General features: G+C 46.3%; 1 protein-coding gene across 1 annotated transcript; it reads right to left on the minus strand.

Annotated features, from left to right (window-relative positions):
• Positions 1–849: 849 nt before the first annotated feature.
• On the minus strand, positions 850–16,147 carry LOC310671642 (aquaporin-2-like; the record flags this gene model as incomplete). The annotated part of the gene is made up of 4 exons (XM_083428011.1): positions 15,714–16,147; positions 9,549–9,713; positions 3,121–3,201; positions 850–1,065 (listed from the first exon to the last, which is right to left on the minus strand). The coding sequence occupies exons 1-4, from the start codon at positions 16,074–16,076 to the stop codon at positions 850–852; spliced, it is 825 nt and encodes a 274-aa protein (XP_083284137.1). The 5' UTR covers positions 16,077–16,147.
• Between the last annotated feature and the right edge of the window lie 6,774 nt (positions 16,148–22,921).

The raw sequence follows: 22,921 nt of genomic DNA on the forward strand, positions 1-22,921 counted from the left end.
ACACATATTGAGAACACTGTGTGTGGCTTTGATCAATAGGCATGGGCTTATCCTAATTATTTTCTGGACAGTCATTCTGCTTTAGTTTAATACACTCACATGCATTTTAATAAGTGGTCAAACGCTCACAAAAGAACGACTTGCTCTGTGCAGAGTAAGAACTTTGCAGGGAAGCTAAAGGATTTGGCTGAAATCTGCAAGATTAGTGGTGCAATTCTAAGCACGCTTATGCAGAAGAAAGTCCCAATTTATCTAACAGGGCTTATTGTAATCATGATCACTTGGAAGTAAGTTCCATTGAACAGATCATGACTTGCACTTGGGTAATCATGCTTAGGATCAATAATGCAAAAAGCTCTTGCTTTTACCAGTTCATCACTCTGAATACCAACATGAGAACTCTAAAAGTTGTGGCTGTTATTTCTTCAAGGGAAATGCCCAGAGATCATTTTATATAGCTGGAAAGTCATGGTCAATAACTCTTTGAGCCAAAATCTAGAGATCCACATGAAGTTTAGATAACTAGACTCAAGGAAGGAAAAAACAACAATGTTCTTTCATTAATTTGTCAGGATGCGCAAGATGGTGGCATGTGATGGTTTCCACTGATCAATAAGTGGATCTTAAATCTCCTTGGGAGAATCTTTCAGAGCAATGGGCACTTCTCTTACAGCCTGAGCTAAAGATTTAAGCTCCACGGGTGGCCCATCACAGATGACCATACTGCTCCCAGGGGAGATATTCATTGTGCATTGACAACATGAAGATGAATGCACATTTGAGCCAGAAGAAAACACCAGTGGATGTAGCTAGCTATAGCCTGCTCCTTTCATTGTTCGTCGGGTTGGCCTAGACTTTCTCCATCACACTTCGAGGCAGGGTCTGTGGGGAGTGGAGCTCCATCGATTGCCTCCTGCGAACATCACGCTCCTCCCAGTCTTCTTCCGGCTCGTAGCCTTTGAAGATTGCTAGCCGCTCCGAGAGGGTCTTTGCATGGGGGAAGAGAGCGTAGTGGTAGAGCAAGGAAGCCACCACCGCTCCAGCCATTGGACCCAGCCAGAAGACCTGAGGGAGGAAAGGAGAGAATGAGAGAGATACAAGGTTGATGGTTGACCAGGATGAACATTCTTGTATAAATTCTGGTACCAAACAATTTATAGAAGGTAGCATCGCTTCTCAGCCTTTTGACTAAGATCAAGTGTAGTATAGAAGATAGCTCTTCCTCCATTAGACCTCACAATTCTAGTTCAAGGTTTCCCACAATAGGGCAGTAGAGATTTTTTTCCCCAATATATTGCAATTAATGTAATGTAATTAGGGGGAAAGAGTTATGGGTGTGTTGGCGCAGTTGGAAAACTCAAGATTACCAAATAGCTTTTGGCCAAATATTTAGTTGGCCATTCCAGTTTCATGTGCAGTTCCTCACATCTGCAGCTTCCCCCTCCACTCCTTTACTCTCCCAGTTGTCCTGATCCTTTCAGATCCCTCCCTCTGGCTTTCTCCTTGCTGTTCTGGACCACTTCCTCTTCCCAACCCCATCTGCATTTACCAACTCTTTCCACCCCCAACTTCTGTTGAGCTCATGTGCTCTCTTCTGCTTGGTACTTTCTGCATGCAACCTGGTACTTTCTGCATGCAAAAGTTGTGCTCTGTCTCCGAGTTACAGTTCTTCCCCTAAGAAACCAAGAAAGTCTTGCCTATAACAGATCAAAGGCAATGGCCCTCTATTGTTCCATATCCAGCTATTTGCCACTGTTGAACCTGCTTAGCATTTGATGCTAAGCAGTTATAGCTGTTGTTACTGAGCTATAATTACTGCCTCATTTTATCTCTGGGCCCTCCTCCCTGCCCGGCTCTCAAGAATCCAAGTAGTTCGGTGAATGGCAGCCCTCTTTGTTACAACAGGGCAGCTCAGGGACGCTTCATAACTACTACTACTACTACTACTACAACAACAACAACAACAATAAAGCCTTATCACATGTGTTTTTGGCTTGGCCCAATATGTGGGAAGTTAAAGAATCAATGGATATCTGCCAAACTTGCTAATAGCTTTTACTTCCTTCATTCTTTCACCTCATTGAACACAAATGTTGTTGTCTCCATATTAAAAAAATAGACGAAAGAAAGATCCAATGAAAAACTACCCTAAAGCTGGCTAAAACCAGAATCTGAAGAACTCATTCCGGTATTAACTAGAACCAGAATGGGGTTTTTAATCTACTGCCGAGTCACAAAGAACAAGCCACTTAAGCCTTTTCTGGCTTCAAACCAGTTCAACCAATGGAAGACAATCTTACTTGGCTACAAGTGATCACCAAAGAAAAACTTGCCTATGGTTCTTGTTGCCAATCACTACATCTTTCTTTCAATTGGCAGCTCTTGATTCCACATAATAGGCTTCCTTTGCCAACAGGCTTTCTGATCCCTGAAAAGTAGGGAAACCCACATGGCCATAAGCATCTCATCTGGCCCAAGCCTTGGGTTGGTCCTGCATATGCTTCAATGGTCCGTATTTTACCAGGGATGGTTCCAATTACTGTTACGTGTCCCTGTGAAAACACTGACCCTGTTTTGTTGCTGTTCTGCATTTTGGGGATTCCCAAAATGTTGTTTCGAGTTGCTAGGCTTGCTGTTTTCCAGCTCTCGTACAGCCTGTTTCTCTACGTCTCCCAAAAGCCGTATCTCTCAGAACAGGAGGGGATGCATCTTGTCTGCTATGAACATGCATGAATACAAGGCTCCAGGTATAAGAACCCCCATCATTCCCTCCACCTTCTCCTCACACTCAGCTCTGTCAGCCATAGGTATGCTATAGGCAGCAGTGAAATGTGTGCTGGGGCAGAGCAATAGAACTGCCGTTCTAACACCAGCATTATACTTATCTCAGTGGGGATGGGCAGAGATGTGGGGAGGTTGGGGCCATGAGGGTACAGTGGCAGGACCCCCTCTACCCACCTGACCCTCTCACTGGTGCACTCAATGTGGCCCTGACCTTGCTGGTTGCTGCCCCAGCTCAGCCCCATCCAGGTAAACAGTAGTGATGCTGGTATAAGGAGGATAGCTCTGAGGTTCTGAAGTCCACCCCCACTACTGGGCACAATCCATTAGGAGTCTTACCCAGTGGTTGTCAAATTCACCCACAATCACAGCAGGACCAAAAGATCTAGCAGGGTTCATGGAGCAGCCAGTGTAGTAGATCTAGGGGGGAAAAGAAAAGCATTTATTGCTATGGATATTAGTGCTGGAGTTAAAACATTACCTTTATGTGGGTAGTGACTTGCTGAGTTAAAAGGTAAAGGTAAAGGGACCCCTGACCATTAGGTCCAGTCGTGGCCGACTCTGGGGTTGCGGCGCGCATCTCGCTTTACTAGCCGAGGGAGCTTCCGGGTCATGTGGCCAGCATGACTAAGCCGCTTCTGGCAAACCAGAGCAGCGCACAGAAACGCCGTTTATCTTCCTGCCGGAGATACCTATTTATCTACTTGCACTTTGATGGGCTTTCAAACTGCTAGGTTGGCAGGAGCAGGGACCGAGCAATGGGAACTCACCCCATCGCGGGGATTCGAATTGCCGACCTTCTGATCGGCAAGCCCTAGGCTCTGTGGTTTGACCCACAGCACCACCCGCGTCCCGCTGAGTTAAAGAGGGGGAAATAAATGATGCCAAAAATATTGAGACGGTTCTTGTGGAAACATCAAGGGGCATTATATTTTATCAGTTTCCCAAGACCCCCAAGTATCATCGAATCATCAGCCCTTTCCAATGGTTCTTGGGCATCTGATGGCAGCCATCAGACAGTAGAACAGGGCCTAGCGCATGCCTGAGGGCCTCAGATAAGTACATTATTTCTGTTTCACCAAATGCTTCTTACTACAGAGCCATGTGGGCTGTAAATGGTACAGAAGGACTGCGGAAAATGCTTATTCATCTCACAGTGCTTCCTCAACGCTGTGAGTATACGGGACTGTTTCTATGGGTCTTTCCCGGAGAATCTGTCAACTCTTTAGTGTGTGACTTTTAAAGGTCACCTGATAAGGGAAACATTTTCTGAAAGAGCTTCACCAAATAAAGTATGCTTGAGTCATGTGTCCCGTCCACATCCCCCCTTGATTTTATTGTTTTATCTTTTGGTAAACCACTTTGAGGTCTTTTTTTTTAATAATCAAGTAGTGTATACATTTTATGAAATAATAATTAAAAAAACATGACACTTGGATGAAAGCTTGGATTTCCTATTATTAGTTGTTCAAGGATACTTTCGCAATCACTCTTTGGAAGGTCAAACAACACATGGCGAAAGGGGTGGTGGTGTAGTGGTTAGAGTGGGCAGGTGCAGGTTCAAATCTGCACTCACCCATGAAGTCCACTGGGCGACCTTGGGTCAGTGACTCTCCCCCAGCCTAATGCGCTTCACAGGATCAATGTGAGGATGAAAGGGGTTGAGACCAGTGGCGTAGCGTGGGGGGTGCAGGGGGGGGGGCGGCCGCACCGGGTGCAACATCTGGGGGGGGGGCGCTTGCACTCACAGCTCTCTGCCCCTACCTGGCTCACTCATTCTCTCTTACTGCAGTGCTGGCTGTGCGAATCCAATCCGAGCCGTCGGGTCGCCGCCCACTGTGGAGGGGAGGGTGCCAGGCGTGCGGTGCGGTGCGGAGAGAGAGCGAGGGACTATCTGGGGGAGGGACAGTGCGGGGGGGGCGCAAATTACTTGCCTTGCCCCGGGTTAGGGGGCGCAAATTACTTGCCTTGCCCCGGGTGCTGACAACCCATGCTACGCCACTGGTTGAGACAGAAAGACCTGTGCATGCTGGAGGAAGGGCAGGGTGTAAATATGATAAATATCTGTGGTTAGCTCTTCTGACATTTTCCTTTAATGCATGGAGGGAATCTACCATCAGCTTTAGCATCTTTTTTTAAGGGTGTGCATCAATTCTATGTGGAGTCCCAACAAAGAAGGAAATCGGGGTGATGTGAGGTTTTCCACCCTTTCTTATTTTCTCTAGGTCTTACTTTCTCTGCAAGAAGTAAGGCTGCCCAGAATATTCCCGTGGAGTTTCTGAAGATGTCTGTGTTGTTGTTGTTGTTAATTATTTTGTTAATGCACAGCAGCAGATAATTTTTAAAAAACTAAAAGTTTGCTTCTTTTTTTAAAAAAAAACCAACAACAACTTTCTATGTTGCTCTTCATTAAGGAACAACAAGCCAGAAGTTTTCAGAGCCCCACAGGCCATATCCTAGACCATGGTGACTAGTGATCATTGGGACTGGTAGGGTAAGAGACAAAAAGACCATGGCAGGCAGAACCAATTAAATTTAACTTTGCACCCATCCTCCACATTACTGAGTTCCATCATGGCAACACTGAGGATTAGGAAGAGGAAGCTCACAGCAGGCACCATCCCCTGTACTGAATATAAATTAGAAGGAAGAAAGAGGGGGGGGGGTGGCTGAAGGCAGACAGAGGCTCATGGGCAACACTCCATTTGCCCTAATTGGCCAACCTACACTGGTTCTAGACAACCTCATGTTGGAAGATCTACCTGATAGTGGAAAGTAAGATGTGAAGCTGTGAAGCTGTGAAGTTTTTAGAAATATACAGGCAAGAATGCACACCACTTTGCCTCTTAATTCTTTTAAGGCAGGCATAGGTAAACTCCAGCCCTCCAAATGTCTGGGACTACAATTCCCATCATCCCTAGCTAACAGGACCAGTGGTCAGGAATGATGGGAATTGTAGTCCCAAACATCTGGAGGCCCGGAGTTTGCTTATGCCTGTGTTAAGGTAAGAAAGCAAGCAAGAGACAAAGCCCTCTTCCTCCACACTCCATGCAAAATATGAAACTAATGTGAGTTATGGAGGAAAGTAAAAATCTTCTAGGTAAAGTCGTGACCGACTCTTTATTGGCCGAGGGAGCCAGCGTACAGCTTCCGGGTCATGTGGCCAGCATGGCTAAGCCGCTTCTAGCAACCAGAGCAGCGCACAGAAATACCATTTACCTTCCCGCTGGAGTGGTACCTATTTATCTACTTGCACTTTGACGTGCTTTCGAACTACTTCCCCCATAAAACCCTCTGGATTTAGTTTTCTGCGATTTGTCAATCTTAATCCACTTTGGAGGAGCTCCCATGCCTGTAAATTTCATCCACTTTGGCCGAAAGGTGGAAAAGTTCTATCCATTTTAGTATTCTCCATCCTAATGAATGGGGAATAAAGAGCTACACCTTATACAGAGTGGTTTGGAATCTGAAACACAGGCTGAAGCTGAGAGACCACAACGTGACTTAGAAACAGAATACAAATACTACTAATACTACTACTACTAATAATAAACCCAGAGATCCAAGGCCAATCATGAGGCCTTGTTTCCCCCCTCCCCCCCAAAAAAGAGAAAACAGCCAGTGGGGTAGGGGAGATTTATAGTGCAATCCTAACCACATATATTAAGTCCTGTTAAATTCTGTAGGGTGTGCAGCCTTAGACCAAGATTGATTCATTTTTTAAAAAGTTGATAAATCCACTAATAGATCTTCATTACATGTGAAGTTTGGCCTCGTGGCTTTAAATAATACAAGTGGAGTCAAGCGTGGCTGTAGCTGTCATAAGAGATTGTTGCTAATGGCAGAGCATGTACTCCTATGGATTAAGGAGCTTGGTCATGGCTTTCAGAAGAATTCTTGAACTATCTCTAGCTCTTCAGAGAGAACAACAATCCGATGCCTTATGTAGTGCAGTGGTTCAATACCTCTGGTGCTACGGAGTGGCTAAGATGTGGCCTATGGGTTGCATTTGACTCACCCCAAGGCTTAGGAGCTGGATAGAGCATTCTTAAATTGCAATTTTGTGCACTTTTACCTGGGATTAAGCCCCATTAAAGGAATACGGGTGGCGCTGTGGGTTAAACCACTGTGCCGCTTGGGCTTGCCGATCGAAAGGTCGGCGATACGAATCCCTGCGACAGGGTGAGCTCCCGTTGTTTGGTCCCTGCTCCTGCCAACCTAGCAGTTCGAAAGCACGTCAAAGTGCAAGTAGATAAATAGGTACCGCTCCAGTGGGAAGGTAAATGGAGTTTCCGTGCACTGCTCTGGTTTCGCCAGAAGCAGCTTAGTCATGCTGGCCACATGACCTGGAAAAACTGGCTGTGAACAAACGTCGGCAGTAAAGCGAGATGAGCGCTGCAACCCCAGAGTCGTTCGCGACTGGACTTAATTGTCAGGGGTCCCTTAATTGTCAGGGATCCCTTAATCATAGAATCAATGAATCATAGAGTTGGAAGAGACCACAAGGGCCATCGAGTCCAACCCCCTGCCAAGCAGGAAACACCATCAGAGCACTCCTGACATATGGTTGTCAAGCCTCTGCTTAAAGACCTCCAAAGAAGGAGACTCCACCACACTCCTTGGCAGCAAATTCCACTGTCGAACAGCTCTTACTGTCAGGAAGTTCTTCCTAATGTTTAGGTGGAATCTTCTTTCTTGTAGTTTGCATCCATTGCTCCGTGCCCGCTTCTCTGGAGCAGCAGAAAACAACCTTTCTCCCTCCTCTATGTGACATCCTTTTATATATTTGAACATGGCTATCATATCACCCCTTAACCTCCTCTTCTCCATTTTTGTCAGGGGTCCCTTTACCTTTACCTTTAAGCCCCATTAAACACAATGGGACTTCCTTCTGAGCAAACATGTACACAATCTCACTGTGAATGAGTGACAGCAGGCCTGTTAATAGTCACTAGCTCACATGAGAGTCACATATCACATGGAAAAACCCTTATTGCAGTCAAGCTGTCATGAGTTAGTAGCAAATATCTGAGGAAGCAGCCCAAAGGCAGAGGGGCAAATTGCCACCCCTGCTTCCCAGTTCTAGCCAATCAAGACAGAGAGCTGGGAGCCATTCATAGATTAGGATATACTCAAAGAAGCAGGGAATATTTTATGGCTTCCCCAGACACTGTATGCTAGTTGGCCCTGTGGTGGAAGTCTGTGTCTTTGAGGACCTCAAAATCCAGTCTTCTGAGTAGAAGCTGCCTGCTATGATTATTACCAGATTTTTCACTGGAAAGTTGTTTCACCAAGAAATGCTCAACCTTTTCTATCTTAATGCTAACATTAGGCCAACAACTATGCTATTGTGACATTTTGTTTAGGAAACTTTAATCCACTAGCCTTTTCCATTTCTCTGTGGCTCATTTTTCTATCCGTAAAACAAGAATAATTTTGGGAATAAATTCAACCTTACACTAAAGCAATCATTCAATCAGGGCAAGATTTTGGGCTTGCCATTGGAGTAATCCCCTCTCTCACCTCCCCCATTTTGGAGGTTCTCCTGACCCCCTTGTCAGTTTGGGGGATGTAGGAAGAGGAGAGTGGGAGGAAGTCCCATTGAGCAAGCAGAAGTCCTTGAGAAGTGCTTCAGCTAATGGTACTCATTACCTAAAACTCACCCCAGTTATTTACTTCTAGAATCATAGAATCATAGAGTTGGAAGAGACCACAAGGGCCATAGAGTCCAACCCCCTGCCAAGCAGGAAACACCACCAGAGCACTCCTGACATATGGTTGTCAAGCCTCTGCTTAAAGACCTCCAAAGAAGGAGACTCCACCACACTCCTTGGCAGCAAATTCCACTGTCGAACAGCTCTTACTGTCAGGAAGTTCTTCCTAATGTTTAGGTGGAATCTTCTTTCTTGTAGTTTCTGAAGAAACTGATGAAAATGATTACCTGCTAAGCCAGGGCTGAGTCAACACCATTTCATATGGACATATTTTGGACTGAACTAAAAATAAATATAATAATGCCTTGCATCCTACCTTTTGGGAAATGTGTTTGTGTGTCCTTGTGAAAATGTTCACACATTCATTTGCTAGCCAAGTCTGACTAGGCACCAGTTGATGGTGTTTACTGAATATATGGGTGAAAATTTTGTTTAATTAAAGATGCTGGTAGTGTTAAGATAAATTCAACAGTGTAAATAAGTTTTGACGGATGTAACGATGGATTACTGAATGGTTTAGTTTGTGTAACATATGCAGGGATGTGTGGTATGCAAAATGAACCACGGATAGAGAAGAAGGGAAGTCCTTGATTTAAGGTTGTTTATATGACTATTTTGAAATGTAAATCAGAAAATTTAATAAAAATTATATATACATATAAAGATGATGTCATCTTGTTCAAGATGTGATCTCTGATTGGTTGGGATGTGCAATGCGGTTAATCCAAGGAGGTGGAAGCAGCAAAGGGTAGAGAATGGCACTGAAGTTTCAGCAGCCCAGAGGATTTATTTTTGAAAAGATGTATATTTGAGCATTTGAAGTGGGTGTCAGGAGAAACTTCCACCCAACCAAAACAGGTGGATTCGAATGAAAAATTGAAACTGCATATTTGGCGCAATCCCAACACCAACCTTTCCTCCTGATCTCCCAGCCCTGGGAAGCTAAGATGGGTGTATTGCACCCTCTTAAACACAGGGAAGACATGCCCTGCTGTCAGTATTTTCATCCATGCATACTCAACAGTTGTCAATAAATGCTCTTGAGATACGCACCCCAAGCAGGTGACCCAGGACAACAGAGAAACCAATGGACAAGGCTGGGGATCCCAGGTTATCGCTCCTGCGGTCATCAGTTGAGGCAAAAATGCACAGGACCAACTGGAAGGTGAGGAACACCTCCATGGTGACCGCCTGACCTGATGTTGTATTATTGTGTACCTGAAAAAAATAGAAGAAAATTAAGCACTTCCTTGAAGATTCTTGCCATTGTATCACACATTGAAGTAGAAGATGGCATAACTACTAGCATTTGGCTATGTGACTGTGTCACAGAGTTAAGGGCAGTTATGAGTTTGAGCAATGCAACTGATTATGTGATATATATTTTTTTGCAAATAGTGATAAATATGTGTGTGTGTGCGTGCGTGCGTGCGTGCACACACACACACACACACATGTGTACTTGGGTGAACCTTTGTTTCTACTTTGGCACAAGGTCCCTGCAATAGTTATCTGTTGACAACCTTGAATGAACACAAAGATAACATCTCTATTATTTGCCTCTTTTGCAACCACAATGGCATTTTGATTTGCCTTAATCTTATGTAAGTTGTGGGCAGGTGGGGAAGAGAATGATTTGCAATGCCACTGGCATTCTGGCAACAGCAAAGATTCTCATCTGTGACGCACTTGCCCTGCTGGACACAATAAATATAAACATGCTTCACTACTGAAATTTTGAATACATGACTGCACAGATTCCTGATATGCTTATGCCTAGCTTGAAAAAGGCACAGCTAAAGCTTAGACCTGCCTAATTGTGTTGCTCTGAAGAGATGCTGTAGTAGACAACCTCTCTGTTCTTGGGCAGCCCAAATCGAGGAGCAAAAACAGGATATTTATTGAGGCTCTGGTGCACCACCATACATGACTGGTTGACTGCATTCATCTTGGTAGATCGCAAATTGTGTCTAGGGGTGGTTCAAGTTCTTTCCACATGATTGTTCTGGGTGTGGCTCACAGGAGCACTCCTGCAAGCTAGCATTCCACACTGAGGTCACTCTAAAACTACACCATTTGTGCAATTTATTATCCTGCTGGAAAGTAGGTGGGATGGGGTGAGGAGGAGCTCCCTATTCCAAACATATGAGATCTCTCAGTCATTGTCCAAGCTCCTCTTTGAAGCATAGAGTCTTGCTTTACTTAGAAATACAGTGGTATCTCGGGTTAAGAACTTAATTCGTTCTGGAGGTCCATTCTTAACCTGAAACTGTTCTTAACCTGAGGCACCACTTTTGCTAATGGGGCCTCCCGCTGCTGCCGCGCAATTTCTGTTCTCACCCCGAAGCAAAGTTCTTAACCCGAGACACTATTATGGGTTAGTGGAGTCTGAAGCGTCTGTAACCTGAGGTACCAATGTAATGAAGAAGAAGAAGAGTTTGGATTTGATATCCCGCTTTATCACTACCCGAAGAAGTCTCAAAGTGGCTCACAACCTCCTTCCTTTCGTCCCTCACAGCAGACACTCTCTGAGGTGAGTGAGACTCCAGAGAAGTGTGACTAGCCCAAGGTCACCCAGCAGCTGCATGTGGAGGAGCGGGGAAGCGAACCCAGTTCACCAGATTACAAGACTACCACTCTTAACCACTTCACCACATTGTACATTAATGTTGAAGTGCAGAATCTGATGCTCCAATAACAACATTTGCATTTTTGTAGCACACTCTGGGAATCATGGAAAACACACAACAGCCCTCCAGAAGATGTATGGCAATTCATGCTGTCAAATAAATTGTTCTCCTCCTTGTCCAGCAGTGATGCCTCATGTGACTCAGTCAGTAGCTCATTAGGGAAGTAAACTGAGTGATAAGAATCGGAACTGAGTCCATGGAGAGAAGGGAAAAGATCCCAGAGCATTGCATCACCCAAGAGCATTCTGTTGTGGTAATCCTGTGAATGTTCCAGCACATATGGCTTGATGGCAACTTGACAACTTCTGAAAGAATTTCCAAAGTTTCATGCCTTCAAACCTAGCTAGTTAATTACCGTATTTTTCGCCCTATAGGACGCACTTTTCCCCCTCCAAAAATGAAGGGGAAATGTGTGTGCGTCCTATGGGGCGAATGCAGGCTTTCGCTGAAGCCTGGAGAGCGAGAGGGGTTGGTGCGCACCAACCCCTCTCGCTCTCCAGGCTTCAGGAGAGCCCCAGCGCCAGCCCCACAAGGTCGGGGGACAGAGGGAGGCGGAACGCCGCCATCCCACTGTCTCCCGAAGTGGTTTGGAGGCTGACAGCGGGGAGACCCCGCCGCCAAACCCACAAGCTCCGGGGACAGTGGGGAGGCGCAGCGCGTCTTCCCGCTGTCCCCGGACCTGATCTGAAGGCAGGCAGCGGGGAGAAGAGCGCTTCTCCCCGCTGTCTGCCTCGTAAGCTCCGGGGACAGCTGGGAGGCGCAGCGCGTCGTCCCTCTGTCCCCGGACCTGATCTGAAGGCGGGCGGTGGGGAGAAGAGCGCTTCTCCCCGCTGCCTGCCCCGCAAGCTCCGGGGACATCTGGGAGGCGCAACGCGTCTTCTCGCTGTCCCCGGACCTGATCTGAAGGCGGGTGGCGGGGAGAAGAGCGCTTCTCCCCGCTGCCTGCCCCACAAGCGCCTGGGGGGGGGGAATAATTTTTTTTCTTTATTTCCCCCCCCAAAAAACTTGGTGCGTCCTATGGGCCGGTGCGTCCTATGGGGCGAAAAATACGGTAAAATGGTTCCCAATGAGATAATGGTGGGTACTAGATTTATTATACCTAATACCATTATGTCCAGAGCAGTTATCCTTATTGACACTACCTCAGCTTCCCCCTCCCCTAATTTGTTTCCTGGAGAATTCATGTTTCCTCTCCACCCCCCTCTCGGAGTAGCCAATGTGGAGCCCTCCAGATATTGGTGGACTACAACTCCCATCATTCCTGATCATCGACAGTGCTGGCTAGGGTTGATGGGAGTTGTAATCCCAAATGTTTGGAGAGTACCACATTGGCTCTTCCTGTGCCATTCCATATATCTTCTACCTTTGTACTAAAGCTCTACAAAGTGCAGTTTGACCAAAAGGGAACTCTCAACAAAAACATGCTATTTGTTCTAGCAGAACAAAGAAGTAAACCAGGGGCAGGCAACCTAAGGCCCGGAGCCAGGATGTGGCCAAATCACCTTCTAAATACGGAAGGTCCGGGAATCAGCATGTTTTTACATGAGTAGAATGCATCCTTTTATTTAAAATGCATCTCTGGGTTATTTGTGGGGCCTGCCTGGTGCTTTTACATGAGTAGAATGTGATGTGTGCCTTTATTTAAAATGCATCTCTGGGTTATTTGTGGGGCATAGGAATTCGTTCATTTTTTCTCCCAAAATATAGTCCGGCCTGGCAGAAAAAGCTTGCTGACCTCTGAAGTAAACTTTAATAAGCTACCTCCCACAGTAGTATCATGAGCTATCTCCTGACTAATGCCAAAAAACTATAACACTGAGAGTCATAATCATTCTCGAAGAATGCTCATTATGACATCTGGATGGATGTGCATTTAGCAGCTCTAGAACCTAACTGAATACAGTGGTACCTCGGGTTAAGTACTTAATTTGTTCCGGAGGTCCGTTCTTAACCTGAAACTGTTCTTAACCTGAAGCACCACTTTAGCTAATGGGGCTGCTGCACCACTGCCATGTTCTCATCCTGAAGCAAAGTTCTTACCCCGAGGTACTATTTCTGGGTTAGCGGAGTCTGTAACCTGAAGTGTCTGTAACCTGAAGCGTATGTAACCCAAGGTACCGCTGTAATGCGGTTACGCTGGGAAGCATCACAGATGAACTAACAAAGCAGAATCAATCCACACACTATTGTTGTGTCAAGAACGTGTTGCAGAACACACCCAAAATAAACACTAGCCTTGAGAAGCCCTTTACATGAGCCAAAACAAACTGATTCAAGCCCATCATATACCAAGTCAAGGATGCAACAAGGTCAAGTCCTTTCCTCAACCTGTGAGTCTCCAACCTTCATCCCATGCCTCGATAGTCCACCACCTTTCAGCTTCCAAGCTCCTTCCTTTGTGCTTTGCGTGCTGAGATCTCCCAAACACCCCTAGCCCAATAACTCACACATCACACATAATTTTTGTTTAAGGTTTTTGGCATAATTTTGGCCACAACTTTATTCAACATACAAATTGTGAGTGGTTGCTTAGGCATTGGTTATGACTATCTGTCCCCCCCCCCCCCGCCTTGGGGGATAGCACTGACTCCCGGATTCCAGCGAAAGGCAGTGTGGAGGAACAAGATCAGGGATAACTGGAGCTGCGCCACAGACCCTCAGCTTCTCCCCGCATGCTCCCAGGGGCTTACGCGGTCCAAACCCGATTCCAGGGGTTTGGATGAAAGGATGGTAAGCCCCTGAATTCCTTTAACGGAATTCCCGTGCAGCAGCAGCACTGGAGGGGCAGGCACAGCCAATCCATACCCCTCCACCAACCAATTTAAACCAATGCCTAACCGCCAACTATACAAGTTGTGACGATTTGCTACGCAGTAGGCGAAAACCAGATGGCACACACTAATCAGCCAAATGGAAAAATTCCTACCAGCCCCCCGCACCAAGGCGGACGACCCCATGACAGGCATAGCAAGGTCAAGGCGCAAGCCCAAACAAGGGCGGGCGGGCGGGTGATCCGATGCCCACAGCAAAAGAGAAAGCAGCTTGCTGTGGGCCTTACTTAAATATCCTCTGATCCCACCCCCAAATTGGCAACATACAAATTGCCCTAGCAACAACACATCCAATCCACGCCAGGCCCCTTCCTTCAATTCTGCCTGGCAATTACAGGGTGCTTGTCTGGTCCCAGCCGCAACACGTGCTCTCCTTTAATGAGAACACGCTTTCTCACCTGTTTAGTTTGCTGCTGCTCTTCTCCCTTTCCCTGTTAAGTAAGGCTACTGGAAAAGCTAGTTTTTTCTTTATTTTTGTTTTACTGGCAACAGCACACAACAGGTAAAAGTGCCTCTTACCCTGTAGTTTTAAGTGGTTCGTGATAATCTAGCTTCTTTTAATTTGCACTGACAATTGATAGTTCCATCTGAGTCTTTTTAAACCCAGAACAATTGCCTAACCCGGTGTTTCCCAAACTTGGGTTTTTGGACTACAACTCCCATCATCCCTAGCTAGTAAGGCCAGTGGTCAAGGATGATGGGAATTGTAGTCAAGAAACAGCAGGAGACCCAAGTTTGGGAAGCACTGGCCTAACCTATACAGGTGTATAATGAAGAAGAAGAGAGTTTGGATTTGATATCCCGCTTTATCACTACCCGAAGGAGTCTCCAAGCGGCTAACATTCTCCTTTCCCTTCCTCCCCCACAACAAACACTCTGTGAGGTGAGTGGGGCTGAGAGACTTCAGAGAAGTGTGACTAGCCCAAGGCCACCCAGCAGCTGCATGTGGAGGAGCGGAGACGCGAACCCGGTTCACCAGATTACGAGTCTACCGCTCTTAACCACTACACTACACTGGCTCTCAAACTAAATTCAATCAAACTAATCAAACTAAATTGGGAGCCCCCTCTCCCGCAATTTCCCCCTCCCCCTTATAACAGCCTACAACAAAGTCTGGCTGTCACTGCTATAGATCACAACAGGAGTCTCATTGCAATTTGTCTTCCACAATCCTGAATTGTACTGAAGGATGTCAGTAGTGGGCCAGTTTGGTAACGCAAGGTCTTGGACCGGTCTAGGACACACAAGACTTGGGCTCAAATCCCAGCCATGAAGCACACTGGGTGACCTTAGGCCAGTCACCATCTTTCAGACTAAGTTACTTCACAAGGATGTTGTGGAGCTAATGTGGAAAGGGGGAGAACCATTTAGGTCAGGCATAGGCAAACTCGGCCCTCCAGATGTTATGGGACCACAACTCCCATCATCCCTAGCTAGCAGGACCAGTGGTCAGGGATGATGGGAATTGTAGTCCCAAACATCTGGAGGGCTGAGTTTGCCTATGCCTGAACTAGGTAGCCCCAAGCTCCTTGGAGGAAAGGCAGGAACAGAGAATAGAGAGAAACTGGGGTCCATGATTTCTTTTTAGCAAAAGAGCAATGCAAGAGACTAATCTGGGTTTCTTGAGCATCCTAGTATGGACACACCCTGCTTTAATCCTCCATCCCTCACACTTTTGCAGGTGCCGGAATCCTTACCCTGTTGATGGACAAGCTTCCGCGGATGTGAGGTGGTGTGATTTGATGCAGGAGGGCTGCCCCTGTCACAGCTCCCAGGATCTGCGCCACCACGTAGAAGATGGCCCTCAGGAAGGAGACCTGGGAGCCTACTAGGCACGCGACAGTCACAGCAGGGTTAATATGGGCCCCGCTGACATGACCCACAGCCTGGACCAAGGTCGCTATAGCCAAGCCAAAAGCCAGCGCGATCTGGAGAACATTGGGTGGGGACATAGGCCAGTTGAGTGCCGCCCCCAGCCCAAAGAAGATGAAGAGGAGCGTAGCTAGAAATTCGGCAAAGACAGCTCGAGTGAAGGCCACGGAGCGGAGTTCCCACATCATGGATGACCCGAAGACAGAAGAGGCTGAGACCAGTAGCTTCAACTCTCTGGCTTAGTGGTGGGTGCTATGTATTCTGGATGGATGAGGAGGTACAGTCTGCAGGTCTATGTGTGTGCATATATATCTGCCTTCAGAACAGCAAGAGATCTCAAAGTGGAGGTGGAGTTTGGAAACTTAATGCTTTTCCATGCCTGTTCCACCTGAGGAGGTTTCAGACCCTGCCTTCTTCCCTGGTAACCTGGGAAATTAACATTTGCCAACCTAATACCTTTTTTTTTTTTTTTGGGCCTTGAGAGAGTTCACCCGGCAGTCACAGGCTAAGTTGCAATATTTCCTTCCACACATCCACAGTTTTCTTCACCTCTGCCCTTTTCTTCTTGTCTTTTAAGTTGCTTTTTTAAAAAAGTGCTTTGTTTGTTTCATTCTTTGTCTTGTTTTGCTCTCTAAACATGTTCCTGAAAATAAGAGACATACTTAGGGTCCTTTGTACCCTTGACAAGGAGCTGTATCTCCCTCCCCCAAATACACCACTTACAGTGGACTTTGTGCTACGAGAACGATGTGGGTAGATGAAATGCCCTTCTCAGGGTCAGAATTGTCACCAGATGCCCTCTGTCAGGCCCTGGCACCAATGCACCCCGGCAAGTTCCAGGCAGTGGCGTAGCGTGGGGGGGGGTGCAGGGGGGACCGGCCGCACCGGGCGCAACATCTGGGGGGGCGCGCTCGCGCTCGCAGCTCTCTGCCCCTACCTGGCTCGCTCACTCTCTCTCACTGCAGTACTGGCTGTGCGAATCCGATCCGAGCCGCCGGGTCGCCACCCACTGTGGAGGGGGGGGGGTGCCAGGTGTGCGGTGCCGAGAGAGAGTGAGGGACTATCTGGGGGAGGGACAGTGCAGCAGGGGGGGGGGCACAAATTACTTGCCTTGCCCCGGGTTAGGGGGCGCAAATTACTTGCCTTGCCCCGGGTGCTGACAACCCACGCTACGCCACTGGTTCCAGGCATTGCATTGTGGGAAATTTTAAATCAGCAGTGGGGAAGCTATTCCAGCCTAAGAGCCACATTCCCTCCCAGGCAACCTTTTGAGGGCCACATGCCAGGGGTGGGCAGGGCCAGAGACAAAAAGGGGGGGGGAATCAAATGCAAACAATACCTGTGTACTGTAGGCTAACTTCTAACTACTCTCAGACACCCTTCTTTATCCTCCATGCAGGCATGCAGGAGTTCAAGGATCCCTTGCAGCAAGGCAAAAACCTTAATTTCTCATGCGCGGCTCCGTTGAGAATGACAAGCACCATCGTTGAGTCTGACAAGTGCCGCCATTGTGAAGGACAAGTGCTGCCGCTGGCGTGGCGCGTCTTTGGTAAATGAGTGCACAAAGTTGAAAGTCCTTTAGTGAAACAGTAGGTATACATTTTGGTAATAACTAGGTAATAACTAGGTATATATATATATCACATCCTGGCAAATAGAAGGGGAAGAAATGGAGGCAGTGAGAGATTTTACTTTCTTGGGCTCCATGATCACTGCAGATGGTGACAGCAGCCACGAAATTAAGAGACGCCTGCTTCTTGGGAGGAAAGCAATGACAAACCTAGACAGCATTTTAAAAAGTAGAGACATCACCTTGTCAACAAAGGTCCGTATAGTAAAAGCTATGGTTTTCCCAGTAGTGATGTATGGAAGTGAGAGCTGGACCATAAAGAAGGCTGATCGCTGAAGAATTGACGCTTTTGAATTATGGTGCTGGAGGAGACTCTTGAGAGTCCCATGGACTGCAAGAAGATCAAACGCATCCATTCTTAAGGAAATCAGCCCTGAGTGCTCACTGGAAGGACAGATCCTTATGAGAAGAGAAGACTCCCTGGAAAAGACCCTGATGCTGGGAAAGATGGAGGGCACAAGGAGAAGGGGACGACAGAGGGCGAGATGGTTAGACAGTGTTCTCGAAGCTACAAACATGAGTCTGACCAAACTGTGGGTGGCAGTGGAAGACAGGAGTGCCTGGCGTGCTCTGGTCCATGGGGTCACGAAGAGTCGGACACGACTGAACGACTAAACAACAAGGTATATATGTATTTTGTTTTTCTAGCTTGATCAAAATTATTTATTATTTCATAACAGGTAGATAGTTAAGAGCTTAGGCGGCTTCAGCGGCGGGTGCCTGGCGCCCCCCAGAATTTGGCACCCAGATGCCTCGCACCCCTTGCATCCCTGGGTAAAGATGGCCCTGGTCTGCTTATGGGCTTCTCAAAGGCTTCTGGTTGGCTACTGTAAGAACAAGATGCTGGCCTAGATGGGCCTTTGACTTGATCCAGCAGAGCTTTCTTTCTCACATACACGTTTTAAGAAAAGTGAATTGCATTTTTATGGAAGTCCATTAGAAGTTTCCACTGAATACCATGGAACAAATGAGTATATAAAACCATAACCAAAAGACCTTCCAGTAACACCTTAGACACCAGCTAAGTTTGTTATTGGTGTGAGCTTTCGTGTGCATACATGCTTCTCAGCACACGAAAGCTCATACCAATAACAAACTTAGTTGGTCTCTAAGGTGTTACTGGAAGGAATTTTTTTACTTTGTTTTGACTATGGCAGACCAACACGGCTACCTACCTGTAACCATAATCAAAAGAGACAAGTATGAAAAGAACAACATCTCTGCTGAATAAAATAAAATGTCAATAAACATTAAAGAGTTCTACTGTCATTATTCTCATGAATGGAGGTAGCCCTACCGCATTGCCGTTTGGGATGCTTGCTGGCCTAGGGGAACTATGATATTTATTAATATAGCTAATGAGTGGAAACCATGCAACCTTGAAATCACCCTATTTTGCTTTACTCTCAGCGACTTGCCTATGAGCAGAACTCTTCTTAAGTTCTTACGAGGCTTGCTCTAGAAGAAAAGATTCACCACCCAGTAGTTTGCAGATGTGTGGATGAAATATACTCAGAGTCGAGAGTGGATTTCATGCTCTTTATTCAGCTCATAGTGGTGAGGAGGAATGGAAATTCCCCCATAATATCTGCTTTATATACATTATTTACACAATGGGCTGCATGTGATTGGCTAATTCCGGGATTCTCCTGTAGGCCAATCAGGTTGTGGATTGATTTCCACCTGGAGCTGGATTGGGTGGCTCCTGCGGACCAATCAGACTGCTGCATTGTTCTAGGACCAATCAGACTGCTGCATTCTGAACCCTATTGTTCTAGGACCAATCAGACTGCTGCATTTTGGATCCTATTGTTCTAGGACCAATCAGACTGCTGCATTTTGGATCCTATTCAACTCAGTACATAACAGTGGATATGTTTGCTTCTCAAACCAGTGTCAGAGGTCATTCTGGTCAGGCCATTATGAAGGCCTACACCCTGATGGACTACATGGAAATGGCGGAAATGACTGGCAGAATCCGAGACCAGGGAGAAGAGTCAGTGGAAGAAGATTGGAAAAAAATTAAAGTATATTTGCAGAAATACTGCAAAATTAATGAATGTTAGAAGAATGCTGGAATGAAGTTATATGGTTTTAGCAGAAATGTTATAAAGAACTAAGTAAAAATTGATTGTTAATGGGTGAAAGTGGAAAATTTAAAGTTAGATTGTGTTAAGATAAATTATAGAACAAAAAAAAAGATTGAGAAAGATGGAAAGGATTTGCTGAATTAGCTAAATTGAACTAGAATACAAAAAAGGGAGGTGTGAGGAGGTTGATGAAACAAGTAAATGAAAGGCAAAGAAATGGAAATTGGATGTGTTTTTAAATGTTTTTGTTTTTCTTGTTGTTTTGAGGTATTGTTTCTTTTTTGTTTTTCTTTTTATCTTTGATGTATTGTTTGTTAAATTCTTTACTGTTTTTTCTCTCTCTTTTTTCTTTCTGTAATTATTAAATTTCTAATAAATATTATTAAAAAAAAATAAAAATGAAGGCCTACACCCTAGAAGAAGCCCCATTGCCTCTAGGCCCAGCTCTTCCACCTTGGTGTTGATTCACTTGCCCACCCTGAACAAGTGAGCAGTGAGGAACAAGCAGCAGCTGTAACTTCCATAAGCCTTCTTCACACTCTCTCTGGGAGGCAGCGCCAAATGGGCTCAATGGAAGGCAGGAAGCACCATAGCTCTATGGTAGAGCATCCATTTGCATACCAAAGGACCCAAGTTCAATCCATTGGCATCTCCAATTAGGGCTGTGAATTTTCCCAAACTGAAACCCTGGAAATCTGCCGGTCAGTGTGGGCAATAGAACTAGATGAAGCAATGGTGCAAGTCAAGTTCCTATGTTCCTATATAAGGAGAAGGAAGTGGACTCACCCAGGAAGGCGCTCTACTGAGGCTATCTTGCACAAGGGACCCAGAAGAACTGGAACTGACACTGGGCACATGGAGACTCAATATTTGGATATTGATGTGTGGACAGGCCTCATGAATGGAAAAAGTAGAGCGTTGACACCCAAAATATCCTTGCTTTGTTCACCCATCTACAGCTTTCTACAGCTTTGGCACATTTCAGGAGCAAGTTATTGATGGGTCCCTTTGGGTCCAGTTCTTCAAAGACAATTGCAGTAGCTTAAGACTGCAGAGGACGTGGGTGGCGCTGTGGGTAAAAGCCTCAGCGCCTAGGGCTTGCCGATCGAAAGGTCTGCGGTTCGAATCCCTGTGGCGGGGTGAGCTCCCGCTGCTCGGTCCCAGCGCCTGCCAACCTAGCAGTTCGAAAGCACCTCTGGGTGCAAGTAGATAAATAGGGACCGCTTACTGGCGGGAAGGTAAACGGCGTTTCCGTGTGCTGCGCTGGCTCGCCAGATGCGGCTTTGTCACGCTGGCCACGTGACCCGGAAGTGTCTACGGACAGCGCTGGCCCTCGGCCTCTTGAGTGAGATGGGCGCACAACCCTAGAGTCTGTCAAGACTGGCCCGTACGGGCAGGGGTGCCTTTACCTTTTCAAGACTGCAGAGAAAGTGGTTTGAGACTGCAAAGAAATTAAGCATGCATTTTCTTGGAAACTGAGGGATCAAAAGAAGATATTCTTGAAATGACTTGAGATAAACAAGGCTCGCTATATTCCAATTCTGTCATTCCATAGACTTCATATGTGGTTAACAACTATGGACTAATTGTTATGCATCCATTGGCCCATCTCATTGGAAAAGTTCCAGGTTCAAGACTGATGTCAACAATCCAGGATAATGATTGCACTAGGTGCAGGACCGTATATCCTAAAAACTCCTAGCTAGTGCTTCCCATGAGTGCAGAACATAAGTGCCAACTACTGGGGTCGAGAGGTCTTGGCCTCCCTGTGAAATATTTGAGTGATCAGTTATGTAGGGCAGGGCTTCCCTGGGCCTCCTCAATATTTTATTCAAGTCGGCACCCCTGGTGCAAAGATTCATTTCTTATTTCCTTAACTTGGCTTGGCCTCTATTGGACTTTTATCTGCTGTCTTCTCCTGTCACATATCTGGGAAAAGCTGACTTTTGCCTACAGAAGCTCATGTCCTAATGAAATAGCTAGCAGCTGAGGCAGGGAAGGGGAATTTGTGGGACTCCATCTCCCATCAGCCCGACGCAACATGGCGAATGGTCAGGAGTGATGAGAGTTGGAGTCTAGCAACATCTAATAATAATAATAATAATAATAATAATAATAATAATACAGCCAAACCTCTACTTACCACCTCTTCCTACAGTCATTCCAAGTCACGACCGCGGCAAACCTGGAAGTAACTGGCGGGTTTGCCACTGTTTGCACATGCGCAGGAGTGGCGATCACCATTCACACATGCGCAGAAGCGGGCAATTGCCACCCGTGCCTGCGCACAACAGGGCCTCTCCCAGCAACCCGTTTTGACCTCCGGATGGACCTCTGGACCGGATTATGGTCGCAAATAGAGGTTCCACTGTACTACTGCTACTACTACTATTAATTTATTACTTATACCCCGCCCTTCTGGCTGGGTTTCCCCATCCCTTGAACACAACAGTTATTTCTTTTTTGCTTTTCAGGAAACATGGAGTATTCCCTCCCTGACAATTTCTAAAAGACCAGTTAGCATTGTTGTTGATATCCACATCAACAGCAATTAGTATAATAAGCAGTCACAATGAATTGTCCCCACACAAATAGCCACATCCTGATATGATTCATACGGCCAGCAGACCTTCTTTGACTCCTCTTGGGAATGCAGCTCTTTATTTTGCATGTGTGTGGGAGTGTGCCACATCTGTAAATTGCCCATCCTCAAAGAAATGCAAATCAGAGTGAATGGGAGCATCTTGGCTTGATTAAGAGGTGAATGGGGAACCACTGCCATGTGTGTCTCAATATTTTTGTCTTCTAGGAATTTGATCCAGGAAGTTATCATCATTTCCCCTGAGGCAATCAGAGAACCCAGACAATGTTTTGAGAAAAAGAAGGAGCCATTAAGCAAAGTCAAGACAAACAGTATCGTGAATGGACAAGGCTCTTCTTTTTTTTGCTTTTCATGAAAGATGGGCAATTCCCTGATCGACAATTTCTAAAAGACCAATTGGTTTGGTGTGCAATGTTTGCAATTTGCCATTCCTTGAAGGAAGGCACAGGCCATATAATCCTGAACTGTAACTTCTAGGCCCGCATGTTCACACTGTGAGTAGGAAAGGGGACCAGTAATTTAGTATTGATATTATTTTATTTATGGATCGCTTCTTCCAAACAGCTTGAAGCAATTTTAAAGGTAAAGGTACCCCTGCCCGTACGGGCCAGTCGTATCCGACTCTAGGGTTGTGCGCCCATCTCACTCAAGAGGCCGGGGGCCAGCGCTGTCCGGAGACACTTCCGGGTCACGTGGCCAGCGTGACAAGCT

This window comes from Podarcis tiliguerta (assembly GCF_965153285.1).
Source record: "Podarcis tiliguerta genome assembly, chromosome: 2".
Lineage (NCBI taxonomy): Eukaryota > Metazoa > Chordata > Lepidosauria > Squamata > Lacertidae > Podarcis > Podarcis tiliguerta.